Source organism: Trematomus bernacchii, unplaced genomic scaffold (assembly GCF_902827165.1).
Source record: "Trematomus bernacchii unplaced genomic scaffold, fTreBer1.1, whole genome shotgun sequence".
Lineage (NCBI taxonomy): Eukaryota > Metazoa > Chordata > Actinopteri > Perciformes > Nototheniidae > Trematomus > Trematomus bernacchii.
Genome location: NW_022988043.1, coordinates 9,325,944 through 9,345,053, shown reverse-complemented (window position 1 = coordinate 9,345,053; position 19,110 = coordinate 9,325,944). Strand labels below are relative to the sequence as shown.

Sequence of the window (19,110 nt, the reverse complement as noted above, 5' to 3'; positions counted from 1 at the left end):
TGTAGTTGCAGTATTGCATTGTTTAGAGAACAAAATGCTACCAATTTTATACATTACACAATTGTATTGTTTGCATTTATGTTACTAGTACTGTTCTGGCTTGATTGAAACCACCTCTTTGTTATTCAGCAGAACTAATAAAGAAATGTGAATAATTCAACACCTGCTGTGTCTAAGGGCTCCTATAATGAATAATTGTAATGGATCAGGACATGCTTAACAATAATTCAGAATAATAATACCCCAACATACAAAATTATTGAAACAAAACCACTGTTACTGTAAACTTTGGCCAGCCCTGTGTTGAAAAGGATTGTCCTTAAAAGTAGCAATATCACACTGTAAAATACTCCATTACAAATACAATTCCTGCATAGAAAAGTATAACATCAAAATAAGTATCAAAAGTCAATTAAGCAGAATGAATTGGTTCATGAAGTTATTTAATTATTAGCAATGATGCATAAACTTCTCAGCAGAATGTTTAATGTATACAAATAGGTAGGTATCTATGTACTGTTGGTGGTTTCATCTGTAGCAATGCATCTTATTTTACAAGTTTGTTTAGAAAGAAAGAACCGAAGCCGTCACATATATTTGAGTCCAAATATGCCTACACCATTCTGATATAATGTGAGGTACAAAAGTGCTCAAACAGTGTACCTCAAAACTGTACTTACTGTGCATAACTTGAGTGAGGAGAGATTGCAAGTGAAATGAGCATTGTTTTTTGGAATCACAAACCAAAAAGTTCGGTGACCATTTTGGTCTTGTCTTCTAGGCTGAACGTAGGATGGAGATACTGGAACTATCAATAGGAAATGCATACTAGTAGTCCTTGAAATGCTGCAAGCTGCCATTTAGCATCTTGTGAAGGTGATCGACCTTGTTGACATATATGTGGAGGAGGAGAGACTACTCTGAAAAGACAGACACAATATTGACAAAAGGTCAAGACGTTTACATTATTGCACAGTAAAGGTTGTGCTGAAGTGAGAAATAAAATAAATCGGCGGACAAACATTTATCAAGCTTATTATCCTACCTGTAGCACCCATCGAGACATTTTGCAATTACAAATTAAAGGCATGTCCCTCATCGGCTTCCCTAGATGTGTCGGACTGTTGGCTAAGCTAGCTAATGTTTGGATGTTAGCTACCTTTTAAAGTTGGCCAAAGGAGCCAAATAAAGACCCAAAACAGCAACAATAAGGCGACGTAAGCTCGGTATGCTTTATTTTTACTAAGGTTGTGTTATTATTGTCTGATTGGCTCAGCATTAGCAATGTTGGCGAACATTATATTGCTAGCTAACCATAAGTGTGGTGTTAGCGTATGTGAATATACCAAAAACATACCGTGACATTAACATTGACATAACATTAGCTCGATGCTTCACGTTAGTTTTTCAGAATGCAGAAGTAAATGTTTTTACAGGTTTTTCGTTTGAGGCCCAGATCCTCTTACATCAGTGCAGATAATATATCTGAAAAATGAATTACAATCTACATCTGTCTCGTTGGTATCAGTTTATTTGGTGAAATGTAACTTAACATTTGTAGTGTTGTAGTAAGGTTAGCTTAATGAACTATTATCCTTCAGAGGACTAATTTGTTTGTGAAGTTAGCTTGATGTAATCAGGCTATCCACTTAGGTGGTCTTGTATGATATTGTATTGCATATCATATATGAATAACATTACATTCTCAGCTTTGCAAATATGGACATTTTGACTGTCATTCATTATAGAGAGTAATAGGAAAGATGTAGTGGCCAAATCGTGTTTATGTTTAGGTCTAACTTTTGTTAAATTTGTACTATTTTATATTATTAATCATTTAGTGTAGACAATTATAGATTTAAAATATTCCTATTGTTACTTAGTGGTCAGATGGCAAACATTTATTTAAGTAACTTTCTCCTTCTTTTTTTTAAATCACTGTGTGTGTGCTTACCTTATGAGAGATGAGTCATTTCTTGAAGGTCGTTTTTTGATTAGGTCAAAGGTCTTGTATAGGTATAGGTGTAAACACAAACAAAGTGATTATCTTCAAATAATCCAGGGCAGAGTTGTGAACCAATGTGAATCTGTGTTAAGAAAGCTCTTATATGAATGCCTCATTTTGCATTGACCTATACATTGACTATATACTGTTTGTGACCCAAGGGTCACATGTATGCCTCTTAATCAGTTTGTGTCTTCACAGGTTGGACAATATGGTTGTGAATCTCTGTCTGCCACACTTTTATGCGACAGTTCATTGCAACAAGGTACAACCATTTTATGTACATCATGTAACCTTAACTTCTTTCAGTTTTATTAATTGCATTAAATATAGGGCCTTTCAGAAAAACTCAAAGCTTTGAAGCCTCATCATAACTTTGACATCAGAATTTTAAATCAACATTCCAAATTGGTATTTTTGCAAAGTTGCAGATAAAATCAAGGCTACTATTCGCATTACATTACAGACTCTTGTGATCTGAACATTTCCAATGACTCCAGAGTCTTGTGAAGTAAAAATGTAAAAAGAAATACACAATAAGGTAGATTTACTGTATGTTTTTTACACAATGTTTTGCTTCAATACATATTTTTTGGCATTTACCCTTTCAAAAACAACATTTTTTACTACCTTCAAAAACAGTCCCTTCTCGTGCTTGCCGCACATAAAGGGACACACTGACGAGTTGCATTCAACACAATTCAAAAAGTCTAACTCTTTTAATCCTATGAATGGCTTTATTCAAATTGTGGATTAGTTTAAGGATTTTTTTGAGAGTGATGAAATCATAAAATGACGTCAGACACTGGAAGCCTTATTCCAAAACCATAATTTAAGTTTCAAATCTAAAAAAAGAAAAGACAATTGGATTTGGTACTGCCCCAATATACGATACCTCCCTGTTTTGTTTTTGTTTTTTGGTAGAAAATTGCTGCTATTTCCAGTTGACATTCAAGTAGTCTTAACAACAATTACTTAGTACAGAATAAAATTAAAATAAAAACAGATTTCTACACTCGTCTAGTGTTTTATTATAGTGAGATTTTGCTTTGGCCTATTTTCTTAAAAAATAAAAATAGGTCGAAATAGTTTACAGCAAGAAATAACGTAGATAGACACGACTCAGCAAAGGATAAAGGCGGAGGACAGAGATGTGAAAATAGAAGCAGAGGGACAAAGTGATGTGCGGGAGAGTGAATCACAGCTGACCTTGTTATGTTCTTCTTATTTGTATTTTGTAATCTGATCATGACTACACCTTCTTCCACACTCGGCAGGGAAGTTGTTCTTTTACCCACCATCATCTTTTATATTGTCACATCTCCTTCCATGTGATGTTTTATATTGAATGTCTTCTGTGCTCGATTCTAATGTGAAAGGCCGCTGAAACTTGAAAAGATTTCCAGAATTGTAAAAAAAAAGTATGCCTAAAATGAACAGTTTATAGTAAAACAAGTTTATTGGACAAACACTTCAGGTTTGCCATACACTTATGTAAACTAATTTATTTTTCAACTGCAGCTCTGTGCAGATGGCTATGATGTCACAAACCTCGTGTCAGCCGACCCTGCTCTCCGGAGGCAGGGCTTCAAGCTGGAGTACTTCCTACGACCACCTGTACAGGTAAGATTGTCTTACTTGAGTAGAGGTTTCATTTCTTTCTGAGAGTTAGAGACAATGATAAATGATTATTGTCTACCTCAGAAGTGGCTACTGTCTAAGGTTTTACTGCCAACTAATGGCCTTCAGTCTTAAAAACATCAACTTATATTCAAGTTACAAGCCTAAAGCATGAGCACTCTTATGGCAGAATGCTGTAGTTTATTTAATAAAACAGCATCCGTACGATATCTTTTAGCATTTTAATATTTGCAAAAGTGGCATCACTTGTAATAAATGAATCTCTAATATTGATTTCCATATTTCTTTTGTTCCTCTCAGGTGACGCTGAAGTTTGGTTTCAAAGTGGAGCTGTACAGGGTGGATGTGGAGCTTTGGCCCTGGGGTATGGACAAAGGACAAGCCTGCAAGAGACTGGAGATCAGCACCAGCTCTGATTCGACACCCACACAGAATTTGGACCAAGGCAACAAACGGGTTCAGCAGAAACAAATGCAGGTAAAGGACCAGAAACAGGACCAGAAACAGTGCAGAGATAAACAGCAGGGGCATGGCAGTAAATCTCGTCAGAGTAATGGACACCAGTGGAGACATCAGGCCCAGCAGTGGTGTGGAGAGGCTCCGGATGAGCCTCAACAAAGAAGCTATGCGTTCAAGTCAAACACTGAATCCAGTAATCCTGAACTAGAGTTTAAGCTGATAGGCCGCTGCGAACTCAGGGAGGAAACCCAAGTCTGTTTCACACGTTCAAATGTCAGGCCCCGGCCCCCGTTCCTCTCCTCACTCCCCCCACAACCTGCGAACAGTCGCCAAGAGGATCTGTGGAGTCGGGGTCTGCTCTCATTGGGCGCTGTGACACAACTCCGCGTGACTTTGCCATTTGGCGGTTCAGCATCTGCTCTGGGGCTCAAGACTTTGGCTGTGTGGGGGCAACCTGCTCGCTGCTGTCCTGCAGAAGAAGTGGCGAGAATTAAAAAAGTCCATGAGGACAGCCAAAGACAGCTGCCAAGACCTTCGTTCTTTACCCCTTCTGCCAGCCAGATGAAACCACTACTGCAAGCAGATACACCTCCAAGGTATGTGAACAAATACATTTATTTTTAATTTGCTTCTTGTTGTAGATGAAATAGAGCTCATAATCATAATAAAGGATAATGATTTTATGTCCGCTTTTTGTCTGACTCCAGCCATCTTTCCATCCCAGAAGAGTTCCATGACCGGATAACCCAGGAGGTCATGATGCTGCCCATGCTGCTGCCCAGTGGCGTGTCCGTGGACCACAGCACGCTGGAGGAGCACCAGAAGAGGGAAGCCACCTGGGGTCGACCCCCAAACGACCCCTTCACTGGCGTCCCGTTTACTTCCACCTCCCAGCCTCTTCCTAACCCCCATCTGAAAAGCCGCATTGACCACTTCCTCCTGCAAAACAGTATGATAAGGAGGGAGGGGATGTTGGGGAGACAAGGGGAGGGAGAGCATCCACAGGCCTCGAGACTTTTAGACTCCAAGGTCGAAGGACAGTCCCAGGACTCTCAAAGTCTCAGTGACAGCTTGACAAACAACACTGCTTTTCACGATAATGCTTGCACCAGCAACACAAACAGGACTACTCAAGTAGAAGACACTGGATTAAGTCATTCATCAGATAATGGGAATCACAAATTTGACACCCAGCCTCTTAACACGGAGAGGAAATCGGAGAGAAGTAGGAAACGAAATCTAGGTGGAGTTTCCGAAGAATCCACAGAAGGTTTTCCAGCCGACAGGCAACTACTACAGCAGACAAAAAGACCAAGACATGATGTCGCTTCTGGTAAAATGTGTTATATTTATTGTTATACAAAAAAAAAGCCAACATATTTCACGACTGTGTTTCTCCTGCTGACTTCTTGGTGTTTACTCCGTCTTCATCAGTTTCCAGCTCTCATGAGCAGCGTTTGTCAGCCAGCCTGGATGAGGCCCTCTTCTCCGCCCTGCAGGGCAGACCCTCCTTCACCTCAAACCTGACTCAGCAGAAACGGGTTACACCTGATTCTGAACCAGTGAACACATCACAGCCGTGTCAGGCTGCCGGCCCCTCGAGCATCCCACAAGGTAGGATTAAGAGAAGTGTACTTTGAAACACTCAAACTAAAATATGTTTAGTGTCAACAGATTGTACCCACTGTAAAGTGCGTTGACAACAGGGTTCCTTCACAAAAATAAGCTCAACTTTTGCCATAACAACAATACGGTGCAGTGTTTTTCAATAACCTTAGACTCATTGTTCTACAAACTGGACTTCCTTAATTGTATTTCTTCTTTTTTTTGTAAATATCTTTATTGATTTTCTCAGTTTTACAAAAGCAAGTGATACAGAGCATGTACATTCGGTTCCAATTCAAGTAACGATTTATACACACATTCTGACAAATCAAAATCTCAATTTCAATCCTTGATTGTATTTCTTATCTAATTTGTATCTGAAGCAACATGCCCATTGTTGCATCCTGTTAATGCAGAGCTGTTTTTGGTCTTATCACACTCGCATGGACAGCAGAAAGTCTCTCTCATAGCTCATTGATGCTGCCTTTTAAAGCGGACAAAATCGAGTAGAGGGTTTGTCAGGCATCAAAAAGATCCCTTTATTATGTCGCAAATTATTTTGGACTCTAACAATACACTTGTTTTCCTTTGCTTGCCAGGTGAGAAGACGTGCTCTGCGTGTTCCTGTTCGGTCTCTGGCTACTCCAAATCTGCATCCTCCATCTACCGTCTTACCTGCGGCCACTTGCTCTGCCACTCCTGCCTGCGGAGGGAACCACAACCACCAAGCTCTGTCACCATATCAACTGCCAATCACATCTTGTGTTCAGCCTGCCAAAGCACTACCCCGCGCAGTGAGGTCATACGCGTTCATCACTAACAGATGACGTGTAAAGGCAAATCAACACAATGAAGGTGAAACCAGCATTATACCTGAGATTAAGTGTTTAATGTTTCAGACATGTTAAACGCAAGGTGGAAAAAACAGCATTCACAGCTGAGAGCTACAGATCCTGGATATTTCACTTTTTTGACGCCACCTTCATCCCCCTCTTTGATATACAGCATATTTTCTCAGATGTGTGTAACTGTAATTTTGATACTACTCTCATTTTTTGTATACATTTGTAATATTTCTACATTATGATTTTGATTCACGTCTGAGTTTTTCAAATCTGTTTATAATATTCTTTTGACATTTCTTGAACCCGCCACGTCACAAATTCAACTTTGTATTTATGTCCACAGCTTAGAAAGAACATCACTGAAAGCAATGACCTTTACAAATATCTGCAGCAAAAGAATGCTTAAAGAAACTTGTTCTCTTCTCTTCCGCCCCCCCCGTCTGTCTTAGCCTTTTCATCCAGGGTTGAAGTGTCGTTGCAGCCTTGGTTCTGCAGACCTTGTACAAAACCTGGCCTTGTAGATGTGTTGAGAATGCACAAAGAAAAGGTTCTGGGACACAAGTATTGGGAGCAAGAGGCCAGAAGAATGAACGTGAATTCATATCTACCCAAGGCCGTTTGGCCATTATGAAGAATCACACATGTCATGCTCATCCTTCCCCTCTTTCCTTCACTCTATTCACCATTTTACATTCCCTTAACTCTGGTATATTGTTCTTGTCTTAACAGAAATAAAGGCAGAAAATGTAAATGACTTCTTGGTGTTGGTTCTGTTAAAATATATATCTTCATTATAATTAAAATGTCTCCATATATCTCCAATAAAATTATGGTTCTAGTTGTATCACAGTTTTTCCTTTTAAGGTGCAATGTTATGAGAAGCTACATGTACTCCAGTGTCCTTGCCCACGTATTCATTTTCCTTCCTCTTAACACTTCAACCTAATTACCTCTTATGAGTTTGTCTTGCATTCACAAAAGGGTTAAATGGACAGAGTCAGGAAAAACAGCATGTATTGGGCTTTGCATCCACAAGTGGCAATATTTATGTGTTGGTTACCCTGACAACATTAAGCTTAACCAAGGTCATGATCCTGTATCCGCTCCGTTAGAGTAAAGGCTGAATCGGATGTTCTGCATGTGAACAAAAAACATAATCTTCAACACATCAGATACAAGTATCAGCACTCTAAAAGAGATGTAGAGTGGTATTAACTACTGCTTTTACTTGTCTAATGAACTGATAAGCTTGTTGTTCTCCATGTGAGAAATGTAATAAAACAAAAGTAAACACCCTCAATCTGATGCTCAGGTTTTCCACTTAGCATTCTGCATCACAACAGCTAATCGGGGAGTAAGAATCCAAAGCATGCAACAAGAAACTGAACGGAATAATGAATTTCAGATAGTTACCTCCATTTGAAATGCTAATCTTGTTGTGCTCATTAATTGTTTGAAATTACAGCAGCAGGATAATCTGTGTGACCTCGAGGTTGTCATGAAAGAACCATACCTCCATGTAACAAGAGGAAAAATATGTATTTACTGATGAACGGTGGTTAAGACAAATTGTGCATGATTACCATGAAATGTACCAAATCATTGCGCTTATTGCAGTACATCCAATTAGTTGTCCACAAGTCTAATTAGACGTTCATGTTCTGCCATTTTCAGTGTGTGCCATCCGCGTAGGCTGAAATTATTCAGAAAGATGTTCTAAATAAGTGTGGCGCAGTCTTGAATACAGAAAAGGCATCTTGTGTTGTCAGCGTTGTTCTCTCTTGTAGATTTGTTAGATGCCACTAATCTGATTCAGAGCCATATCTGCTGCGACCTCTTGCGCACACGCACGCAGCCAGGTGGCCTTCGGGTGCGCGTGCATGCGGAGAGGTGTACAGCACGACACTGACGTCAGATATGAGTGTCAATCGCTTTGTCAGTTCATGTCCATCCGCTTATAAAGTGAGCCATGTACCGGGGTATCAGCCACACATCTCCAGACGGAGCTCAGACCGGCGCGCGGCTCTTCCATTAACCAGCAGCGATGCCTCACTCCTTGTTCCCCATGTGCGTCCTGGCACTTCTCGCCCTCTCTTCCGCCTGCTACATCCAGAACTGCCCCCGAGGAGGGAAGCGCGCTCTGGCGGAGTCTGGCAACAGACAGGTGAGGACAAGCCTGTCATCTGTGACTTTATCAGATTTCTTTTTAATGCTTTGGATGCTTTTTTGGTTTGAAATTTCCCCTAAGTAAGTAAAATATATAACATTAGGATAATTTTAAATATGAAATAGTTCAATTTGCAATCATTTGATGAGATCAGTTGATATTGATTTTGAGGTTTGGGATTTAAATGTTTAGAGAAAAACCAAGCCATTTTACTTAATAAAATGGACAAAATCAGGCAGGAATAACAACGTAAAACATTGTTAAATATAGCAAAAATGTCCAATTTCAGGAGCTAACTATTAGATGAACACATTTATTATTTGTTATAATGATAATTGTGTGCATAATAACTTATAGTAGAAACAACACCCATCATGATGCATTTCAAGTGTTTTTATATTATTTTAGTTCTGCATTTTCTGATATATACAGGCAAGTTTATATCCAAACATTAATAATAAAAACAAGCATATACTGTTTTGAGATTAATGTGCAACAGAATCATGCAACAGTTTTCCAGCTTTTAAGCATGCAAGTGTTTTTAATTAACATGAGAGACTATCAAAAGAGAGTGCAATGCTTAATAAGTGTTACAATGTTTGCAAAAGAATTGACTGGATGTATAACACTTTATTATTAATGCTTAAATCTTCCCAATTCTCCTCCAGTGCATGTCTTGTGGCCCCGGAGACAGGGGCCGCTGCTTTGGCCCCAGCATCTGCTGCGGGGAGGGCCTGGGCTGCCTGCTGGGGTCCCCGGAGACAGCTCACTGTGTGGAGGAGAACTACCTGCTGACCCCCTGCCAGGCGGGAGGGAGACCCTGTGGATCTGAGGGAGGACGCTGCGCTGCTTCAGGACTCTGCTGTGACTCAGGTACAGTCTGGTTTATTATTCCTCATGTTCAGACAAGTTCATAAGTCGGGGTTGAATTGGTCTATAGGCACAGCTTGAAAAACGTCCTCTCCTTCCTCTCAGAGAGCTGTGCGGTGGACCCTGACTGCCTGGGGGACACCGAGGCCCCAGATCCGGCCCACGGCTCTTCATTTAGCTCACCTGCAGAACTTCTGCTGCGCCTGCTGCATGTGGCTGCCAGAGGACAGACTGAGTACTGACACTCCGGGCCATGAAGGGAAACAGAATGAAGACCATCACTGTTCCACTACAAGCCTTGAGATGTAAACCATGAACCCATAAAATGCCAAGTCAAACTGTGTTCTCTCTTAACCCCTTCTGCTGTCCTGTATCTGTAGAGAGGGCCATAGAAGAACTACCTGTAACTTTAGTAATCAGTCATTTTTCATCCAGATCCTGTGGAAGAGGAATCATGATATTGTATTGTTTGTTCCAACCTTAGAAATGTATATACTGATGCACATACTGTAAACAAATTGTATTCTATATAAGAGGATGTAACACACCTCAGAGCTCCATTTCAAATAAGTGAATTACAGCAGAAGAACCCTGTATATAAGTTAGAGATCTGACATTTAAGACATCCATGTAAAACAACTTAAGCAGTTACTTATTGTGTGGTAGAAATATTATTGTAAATTGAAAATAAGAGAGACAATACAGAATATATCACTGCCAAAAATCTTCAGCTGTCTGTTGTCGTTATTCACAAGCTCAACATAATTACACCTTTAAAGATGATTGATGACTAATATTGTTTATTGTCTGTGTGTGTGTGGCTGTGAATGTGTGTGTCTGAAAGGAATGAATAACTACCTGAAATAGAAAACTAAGAGATCACCCATAATACTTTCTGTCGTAAATCAGTATCAATTCTTTGAACCTGTCCAGCGTTATAGTTCGTAAGTTCAAAAGGCTGGACAGTTATAACAGTCATCCTTTCCCCCCCAGAGGACACAATAATTGTAGGTGTGCCTAACTACAGCAAACTAAAATGTAAAATGAAAACGTTGATATTGATCTGAGGGTAAAGAGGAAATAAGCTGGACTTAGTGTATTTCACGGCAGATTTAAAAGTCGGCTAGTAACAATTATTTATCGAATTGTCACATGTTGCACTAATACGATGAATTAACCGTGTCAATCAGTAGCTGCCTTTCATTATCTTCTTCAAGCACACAAATCTCTTTGTTGTTAGACAGTGTTGCTTCATATTCCTTTGTGCAGGATGATTAAAAGTTGTTTTTGCCAGAATGTATGTGTTGCCAGTTTCAGTTGGAACAGGATGCAAGACCTCCCACATTCTGACATTTACAGTACCTGTTTTGAAGTAATACCTGTGGGTCGGGAACTATAAACGTGTCTTATATCTGCCTGATTAATTGTTCAGTGTTAAAAGCTTTGATAACATACATTGCCCCTGGCCAATGTTGCTTCAGTGGTAAATATAAATGATTACAACCAAACAATTCCATGGAATCGTCCAACTTAGTTGATTAAGTTGACTTAAAAAAGACTCAGAATGAAACCGTTCTCATTGGCTGTGTAATGGTGAAGTTCAGTGCGACTTGATTTTGAATAACAGTTAATATTACGTAATTATTTGTAATTAGTGCAGAGCAGAAGCGGATTGGATGCAGCCAATGTAGTCAACAAAGACCACAGTGGCTTTTTCCCCACAAAAAAAACTAATCTTCCAGATTTAATTTCCAGAAGAAGAAAAAGAACATGTCAGAAACAAAACCTCATTCGTGTCAAACTGGCTCAGAAAGGAGGGGGGAAATTAAGTCTTGTGATTTAAGGCTTAGTATGTGATGAGGTATTTATTGTTGCATGCTCTAAACTGAAATGCAAACCAAAAATCATACAACACTGGATTTATTTGTTGGTTTTGACAACTTTCCCAAACACACAAGTAGTTAATCTGCCAACTGTCAGTCATTGTTGCTACCAGAAGAATTCCCCTTGGGAACAGTTTGACCCCCCCCCCCGAATAATTATATTGTCTGGTTTGCACGATCAGGTAAATTGCACAACATGTGACAAAGCCAAACGTATTTTGCCATCTTTAGTAACTTATTTATGAGCCCTTCTCTTTGCACAAAGGTCAAAGGTCAGGCCCATCTAGAGAGAAAGAGTCTTGCTCATTGATACTTAAGCAGTGCCTGTGTTTGCTCAGGGGCTTTTCAAATGATGTCTTCTGCTTGAAGGATAGTTTCCATGATCATTTATCGAAAATGTTGCCCAAAGGGTTAATAAGATAATTATTTGTTCAACATCAGAACATTATTACAAAGCCTTGCACTCATCACATATACTAATTTATCTTAAGTCTTCAGATACACCGTTAAATATATACCTTTTGTTTCTTTCGACTCTGTGGTTGACATTTGATCTCAGTTCAATTCCCATTGATCTCAGTTGTTGAAACTATAACCCAGCTTTCCTGACTTTGGGTGTGGCACTAGCTAAGCCTTAATTCAGTATCTGTCAATCAAAGAAAATCCTGTAAAAAGTGTGGTAATTAAACCTGTCAGAGCCTGTCTGAGTGGAACATACCTGTACCACGAACTCTGCTACACAGGCAGTTTAAACAAAGAGTCATTTTCAAAACGAAAGTAACATTGGTTTTCAAAAAACTGTTTGTGTGTGTGTGCGTGCGTGCGTGAGTGCGTGCGTGCGTGTGTGCGTGCGTGTTCAGCACATGTATTTAAAGTGAGTGACAGATTTCCCCCCTCAGTTGCTCGGTCATCATGGATCTGAAAGTTGTGTTTGCGATTGTCTGTCTGTGCGCTCTAGCCATCAGCTCCACTGAAGGTAAGGACCCTATTATTATGACAATTTATGTTAAAAGCAAGACAACGCTTTAATAGAATCAGTTTTTTTTTAAGATAAGTTATATACATGCTCAGAGATGTTTATATTTTTGGGCAGAATATACAGGAATCGATTGGTCTTTCACTTTCACTTCATATTGTAGAATAATATTAAAATGATAATTTGATGTTGTAAAGGCAGAGTATCTAAATAACTATGTTGTTGATGCAGCTGTTTATTGATTAAATAATCTTCTTTGTTTTTCAATCTAAAACTTTAGATTTCTTTCAATTGTATTTGTCATTATCTTTAAAACCAAACCAAACCTAAAGTCAAACCCATATTGTGCCTTCTGCTTTTGAAAAAGGTTAAACTACTGTTTTTTACAAACCAACATGCCTCACCTGTGTTATACTTCTAAGCTTTTTATCCCTTCCAGCTCTTCATGTTTTTTTTCTCCTTCCCTATTTTATATATTTTGTGTTTTATCTCTTGCTTAATTGCCAAATGTAACTTGAGGCTCATGGACAACAGTAATAATGTGCCTTTTTGGCTAACACCCGCACATTTAAAGTGATTTTGTACCTAAAAATATATTTTTTCCAAAGTTTTAACTCGATAGAATGGTAGTGATAGCAGAGACACAATTAAACACATTTGTTAATCATTATTGTTGTTTAAACATCCTTTTAATGGATCTTAATCCCACATTGCAGCTGGCATTCCAAAATGTTGCTTCTCAGTAAAGACGGACATTCCCCTCCGAGTGCTGGTGAGGGTTCAGAGATGGAGTGTGCAACAGAGCAGCGGTGCCTGTGACATCCCTGCACTGATGTAAGTGGTGAACATCAACAATAGGCCATATTATTACAGTTATCAAATTGTTTCTTTGTACTACTATCTAACCCTGAAACATGTTTCTCTTGCGGATCGACAGTCTGCATATAAAGGATTTCAGGAAGCCCATATGTGCTCATCCCAAACTGAAGAGAGCCCTGATGGCGCTGCAGGCCAGGGTGAAGCGGAGCAGACAGACAGCACGAGAAATCTAATTGTTTGTGTTGTGTTTTCTACATTTGGTGTGATACATAAGCCCTCACGGTTGTCTCTTTCTTTATTGATGATGATCATTTAGAGGTACTTGTACTTACTTTTACTATATACATTTAAAACTACTCTAGAATCAACTACATGTATTTAATAGATATTCTTTTTCAGAATATGATTTGACATACAATCTGATTCTTAAACCACACCGTATGTGAAGCGTTTTAAAATCAGCTGAAAATGGACTGTCTTCTGTCTACTTTTAATATTTGAGGTATATTTCATTGCTAATGATTCTGTGCTTTTACTTAATGTAAAGGTTACAAAAAGGGGTTTTACTTTTAATGGAGTATTTGTTTTCGTTTGTTGAATAATGTGAATTAAATCTTTGTCTTTTATACTTTTTATCGTAATACAATTGCATAAAAAAATAATTGTCAAATGTGATTTAATAAATACTTTTTCTTTTATGTATATTTGTATTTTTGCTTCCAGGTCTAGTTGTAGTGATCATTTATTTAAAAGAAAAACAAGACATGGTCAAATAATGTACGTAAGGTTTTTGCCTATATTAAGAAAGCATCAATTGGAGAGAGGGCGACAATTGTTTTCAATTCAAGATTCAGTGTCTTTATTGTCATGTGTAAAGTAGCTACAGTGTAGATATGGCAATGAACATTTAAAATCCCGAGCTCCTCCAACAATGCCACATAGTATTTATAGGACATAAAACCATAAAACAAAATGTAAGAAAATGAAAAAGTGATGGTTTTTGTCTGTTGAGTCAATGTCAGGTCCTCCAATTGTCAATCAATACTTAGACTTCAGGAGGCACTCGCATGAATATTATGTTAGCACTGAAGTTGATTTGTTTTGATAATAGGTTCACTCATCTAATGTTCTCACATCGCACACTAGAAGACACATGAGAACACTCAGAAACCACAGATGGACAATGATATCTGTGGAGTCTATGAATACTATAGCTTATCCTTGGTAACTCCAGATCTTTCTGAGCATAAATTGAACTTTCCTTGTTCCGTTTTGCCCTCTGATGATCAAAACCTAGACCCCACTCCCCCGTCTGTCATAACTAATCCCACAGAGACAAGCTGCTACAGAGAGGGCTTTAAAACACTGTGGACAGCTTCTCATTTATTAGATTTATTGGGTCTCATTCTCATTCCAATTTTAGTAGTTTTAAATACAACTCTCTGTTGTACAACTGTTTAGTTTTAGTTTTGACCTTTCATCCTTTATTAATGTTTGAAAGATCACATCCTGCACTGTTCATTTAAAGAAAGGGAAAAACATTTTACTCGCACTCAGATTTATTAGATTTATAGATTACTTTATAAAAAATCATCAAAGTTGTGTTGGTGCATAGTACATTCAATTCAAAGTGTTTTTTATCCCTCTACCTAAACCTTTATTACACTGAATAATAGTGTTAATGAATTGTTTTTCAACTCTCTTTTGATTGCGCCTTTGCAAAAACTCAGCTGTCCAACCATTAATTGTCTGAGACTGAATGGAAGGGAGCAGCCGTGAATAGCTGATGCTGCTTTTCATATTCTGCATTGTTTAACATGCAAGGAACTCAAATAAAAAACGTTTACGCAGGCACTCAATTTGAAGCACTTTGTAGGATATAGGCATTCAAGCCCAGGCAGTAGTATTCCAAGTGTATGTAAGTCCCTTTTGTGCGTCCTTCTTCTACTAAAGTGATGCAATATAGAAATGTTGCAATGTAAAAGTCAGGTGAAATATATGTTGATGACATGACCAAATAAATTCAAGGCGAACAGTCATCCACAGGTTAACTACTTCGCTCACAGGCCACAACATGAAGCTATCCATCAGGTTAAGATACAAGTCCTCAGGCTGTTTTGATTGTCAATAACTCATTCTTTCCAAATGGCAAAAAGCCCCACCAGCTAATGACAGAAATCCCCCCTTTGAATCCCTCCATTCCCAGACGAGCGGTAATTCTTTATCACATAATACTTGAGTCACAGCAAGTTTCTTCAATGCACGTTGTCAAAAACCCTCGATGTGAAGACATTCACCATTTATCAGAGAGCTTTTCACTTTAGCCACTCCCTTTATCAGAAACCATATTCCATATCCAAATGGTTTAAACGTTAATAAGGCAGTGTAAAAAAAATATACTAAGAAAACAAACATAATGGTGTCAGATTGGGCAACAGCATAAATTACTGTTACACATGTCACAGCTGTCTCCTGTTGAACTCTTGCCAACAACTTAATTTGTGATCTTAAATCTCCAGGCACTGATTCATCAGCACTCAAACCTTCTGAAAGGTTCAGCTGTGGCTCATCTTGCCTCCAAGGGCAATACTATGAAAAGCTGAAGGAAGAAGTATCGGGGGGTTACGTATTGTAACCCTAGTTATATAAACACAGGTGGAGCCCTCTACTGGACTCTATGGGTACTACCTTATCCCGCGTGCATTCTCCCACTGAGACTTCTATAGACGTAGCCGGCCCAGGGCGGGCCTACCTGAATGCGCGCGCATCACACCGTATAAAAGGAGGCCTCGCCTCCTGACTATCATCCTATACCTCTCTTCAGCGAGCGGAATAGAACAGACAGTGCCCTGAGTAGAGGGCTCCGCCTGTGTTTATATAACTAGGGTTACAATACGTAACCCCCCGTTATATCTCTCACAGGCTCCGCCCTCTACTGGACTCTATGGGTACAGTGGGTGGAGCCCTGATGTATATGCGCACTGTCGTCCAACACCATTCCACCCTACTGCCCCTGACCGGCTTTTCTGGTCAGCAGCTGCTGCCCCACACTCTCCCTTAACCCGGTTGTGACCGAGCAGAAATCTGGGCTGCGGCTGCCAGAGCACACCCTGCTGCGCTTACCTCGCAGAAAGGTATAGACGCCCATAGACGGGTGGGGAGAGCCCCCTCGGCCCCGTATGGGCTTGCTACGCACCTGCCTTCCTGAATCCCTAAGGATAACAGGGAGAGCGCCAGCGCCCATGCCTCACACTCAAGCACTGACCCCGTGCAGAGTGTGAGAGGACTAAAAATGTGGGGGGGCTATCCCCCTCCTGACGAGAGGCAGGAGGGGGGCAGCCCCTCCGCCCGTAACGGGCCAGCGCGCCCCTTGCCTATCCCGGGACCCTCAGAGGGCCCAGGAAAGGTGAAGGCGCATCACGTCCTGGGAGGGGGTCAGATGCCAACTGACCCACAACCCCCCCCCCCCCCCCCCCCTACAAATCCTGTGTTGCCCCAGCAAGCACAGACGAGGAGAAAGAGCCAGACATGTCCAAGAGATAAAACCTTATAAAGGGGCCTGGCGTCGACCAAGACGTCGCTGTGCATATATCCTCCACACTGTTGACACAGCTACAGCCCGTGTGGAGTGCGCACAAATCCCCGTGGGGCAGGCTCTCCCTGCCTGTCCGTCGGCATGTGCAATGCACTCGCAGAGCCAGCCTGCCAGGCGTTTCTTGGACAGAGCTTTCCCGATCACCCCGCCCCCGAAGCACACGAACAGCTGTTCGGTGCGTCTAAGGGCAGCCGTGCGCTCCATAATGCTATTTTCCTCACTATGGAAAACAGCATTAACCGGAGTTTTTACAGGCGTAGTGTGTTTTACTAAGGCCCCTGAACGCACCGCCACGCGCCTCTTTACAAGTGCGGGCGTTGCTATAATGCAGCCCCTATCACTATGGTAAACAGCATTATTTGGAGTCTTAGCTTCAGGCATAGAATGTTTTCTAACAGAAAAACGTCGGCCATAATGTCCCTGTACCTGCACCGCACTATAACAGTGCTGTCTGCGGTTTATCACTCTCATCTGCGCACTCCCACTAGCCTCCTCCCTAATGGGAGCTATAGCTGGGGCGGCGAGTGGGGAATTTGTACAGTCATCAACATGTGCAAGTGTATTGTGGAAACAAAGGACACTCAGACTTGGATACAGATCAACACCATCTTTATTTTAAAAGTTTTGACAGAGATCTGGGCATTAAATAGGCAGTTAACTCCGCGAAGATGGAGCTCCCCACCCGGGTGCTCTGCTGTTGCGGAGCCTGCCTCGGTCGGGCAGCCCTTCCCCGTGATTGCCGGTATGCCGGTGCCACGGGGTGGGCCGTAGAGGTGGAGGGCGCTGCAGCTACGGGACCCCCGTGCCGGCGCCTCTCCCTCCGCTTCACTGTCGCACTACGCTCCCTCCCCTGCATGGCAACGGGAGGGGGGCACGTAGCGGGGCCTGAGGAGGAGACAGCGATAGCATGCGGCTAAGCTGGACTCTCTCCTCCTCTAGGCGGCTGAAGCGCTGGGTGACCGAGGAGACCGACCCAAAGAGCCCCTCCGTGGACACAGGGGCTCCGAGGAGATCTTCTCGGTCCTTCTTAGATAGGGCCGTGAGCCCTGGCCACACGTGACGAGACGCCACTGTGGCCAGGGAAATCATCCGCCCTGCTGCGGTGGCCACGCCATAAATCAGATTACTCATCTGACTAACAGCGTGGTCCGAATAATCGCTCTCGTCCTGAGACGGGAGGGCGGGGGCGTCTGCCTGAGGGTGATCAGGAAGACGCCAACACGCCAAGATTATCGGCCGCAGCCGCCATCTGCGTACCGAGCTTGAACAACTTATCCAGATATTCCAGGTGTCTCGGTCCCGGGGCAGCGGGGCAGAGGACGTTTACCCTCCGCCCAACCAGCCGCGGAAGCAGATGGGCCGCCAGGCTCTCATCGAGGGGGGGGGGGCACACCTGAACATGTCGTGTCCGAGCGATCCACCACCTTAACGATACCCGCCATGGCGGCTATTGGGGCCTTCGTTTTAAATGGCTGCTGCCATGTCGCCTCCACACACCGCCATACCTCTGGCAGCTGGGGCGAAACGAAGGTCGGCTGCGCCGGACGCACCGGGCCGTAAATCTCAGGAGGTTTACAGGCCTCGGTGGCAGCGGTGGGGGGAGCGGTAAGCTTACATGCTCCGCCGCCAGAGTCATCACCGCCGGGAAATCGATCCGCGCAGACCTGAGAGTTGGACCTCCGGTCAGCGAGGCGTCCTCCTCGTCCCCCATCGGAAGAACCGGGAGACGTCACCTCGCTCCCCGAATCGCCTACGTCCACGACGTCGAGCTCCAGATCCACCGACTCCTCCTGCAGGGTAGCCCTCGCCAGGAAGTGCTGCCCACGATGCTCTCGTGTGAGCCGCGGGATCATCTGGCAGTCAGCGTCGGGCCCATATTACCCACCGCGTGGTCAGGCCCCAAGGACGTGAAGCAGAAGGGTAATTAGATTCGGGCATTTCGGGTAGGTCCTACACTTTACTCTCTTTTTCTGAATCGTCTCGAAGCTCGTGGAATCACTTCCGCTGCTGAAGAGAAAAAGGATGATAGTCAGGAGGCGAGGCCTCCTTTTATACGGTGTGATGCGCGCGCATTCAGGTAGGCCCGCCCTGGGCCGGCTACGTCTATAGAAGTCTCAGTGGGAGAATGCACGCGGGATAAGGTAGTACCCATAGAGTCCAGTAGAGGGCGGAGCCTGTGAGAGATATAACCTCTTTGTTAATACAACTACAAAAAAAGGTGATTTAACAATGTTAATGTGCTGTG

General features: G+C 42.0%; 3 protein-coding genes across 5 annotated transcripts; all 3 read left to right on the top strand.

Annotated features, from left to right (window-relative positions):
• The first annotated feature begins 1,074 nt into the window (after nucleotides 1-1,074).
• ubox5 (U-box domain containing 5) lies at nucleotides 1,075-7,399 on the top strand. 3 transcript variants are annotated; one of them, XM_034118702.1, is made up of 8 exons: nucleotides 1,075-1,226; nucleotides 2,207-2,270; nucleotides 3,527-3,628; nucleotides 3,947-4,701; nucleotides 4,813-5,438; nucleotides 5,540-5,719; nucleotides 6,310-6,565; nucleotides 7,005-7,399. In XM_034118702.1, exons 2-7 carry the CDS (start codon nucleotides 2,217-2,219, stop codon nucleotides 6,528-6,530), a joined length of 1,938 nt encoding a protein of 645 aa, XP_033974593.1. In that variant the 5' UTR covers nucleotides 1,075-1,226; nucleotides 2,207-2,216; the 3' UTR covers nucleotides 6,531-6,565; nucleotides 7,005-7,399. The 3 variants fall into 3 exon arrangements, with proteins under 3 accessions (XP_033974593.1, XP_033974591.1, XP_033974592.1); XM_034118700.1 differs by having other exon boundaries at nucleotides 6,310-7,399; XM_034118701.1 differs by having other exon boundaries at nucleotides 1,100-1,217; nucleotides 6,310-7,399.
• A 1,130-nt stretch (nucleotides 7,400-8,529) lies between these two features.
• Nucleotides 8,530-10,311, top strand: avp (arginine vasopressin). Its single transcript, XM_034117616.1, has 3 exons — nucleotides 8,530-8,719; nucleotides 9,391-9,595; nucleotides 9,698-10,311. The coding sequence occupies exons 1-3, from the start codon at nucleotides 8,600-8,602 to the stop codon at nucleotides 9,832-9,834; spliced, it is 462 nt and encodes a 153-aa protein (XP_033973507.1). The 5' UTR covers nucleotides 8,530-8,599; the 3' UTR covers nucleotides 9,835-10,311.
• Nucleotides 10,312-12,343: 2,032 nt separating this feature from the next.
• ccl27a (chemokine (C-C motif) ligand 27a) lies at nucleotides 12,344-13,968 on the top strand. Its single transcript, XM_034118307.1, has 3 exons — nucleotides 12,344-12,451; nucleotides 13,168-13,285; nucleotides 13,389-13,968. The coding sequence occupies exons 1-3, from the start codon at nucleotides 12,388-12,390 to the stop codon at nucleotides 13,501-13,503; spliced, it is 297 nt and encodes a 98-aa protein (XP_033974198.1). The 5' UTR covers nucleotides 12,344-12,387; the 3' UTR covers nucleotides 13,504-13,968.
• The last annotated feature ends 5,142 nt before the right edge of the window (nucleotides 13,969-19,110 follow it).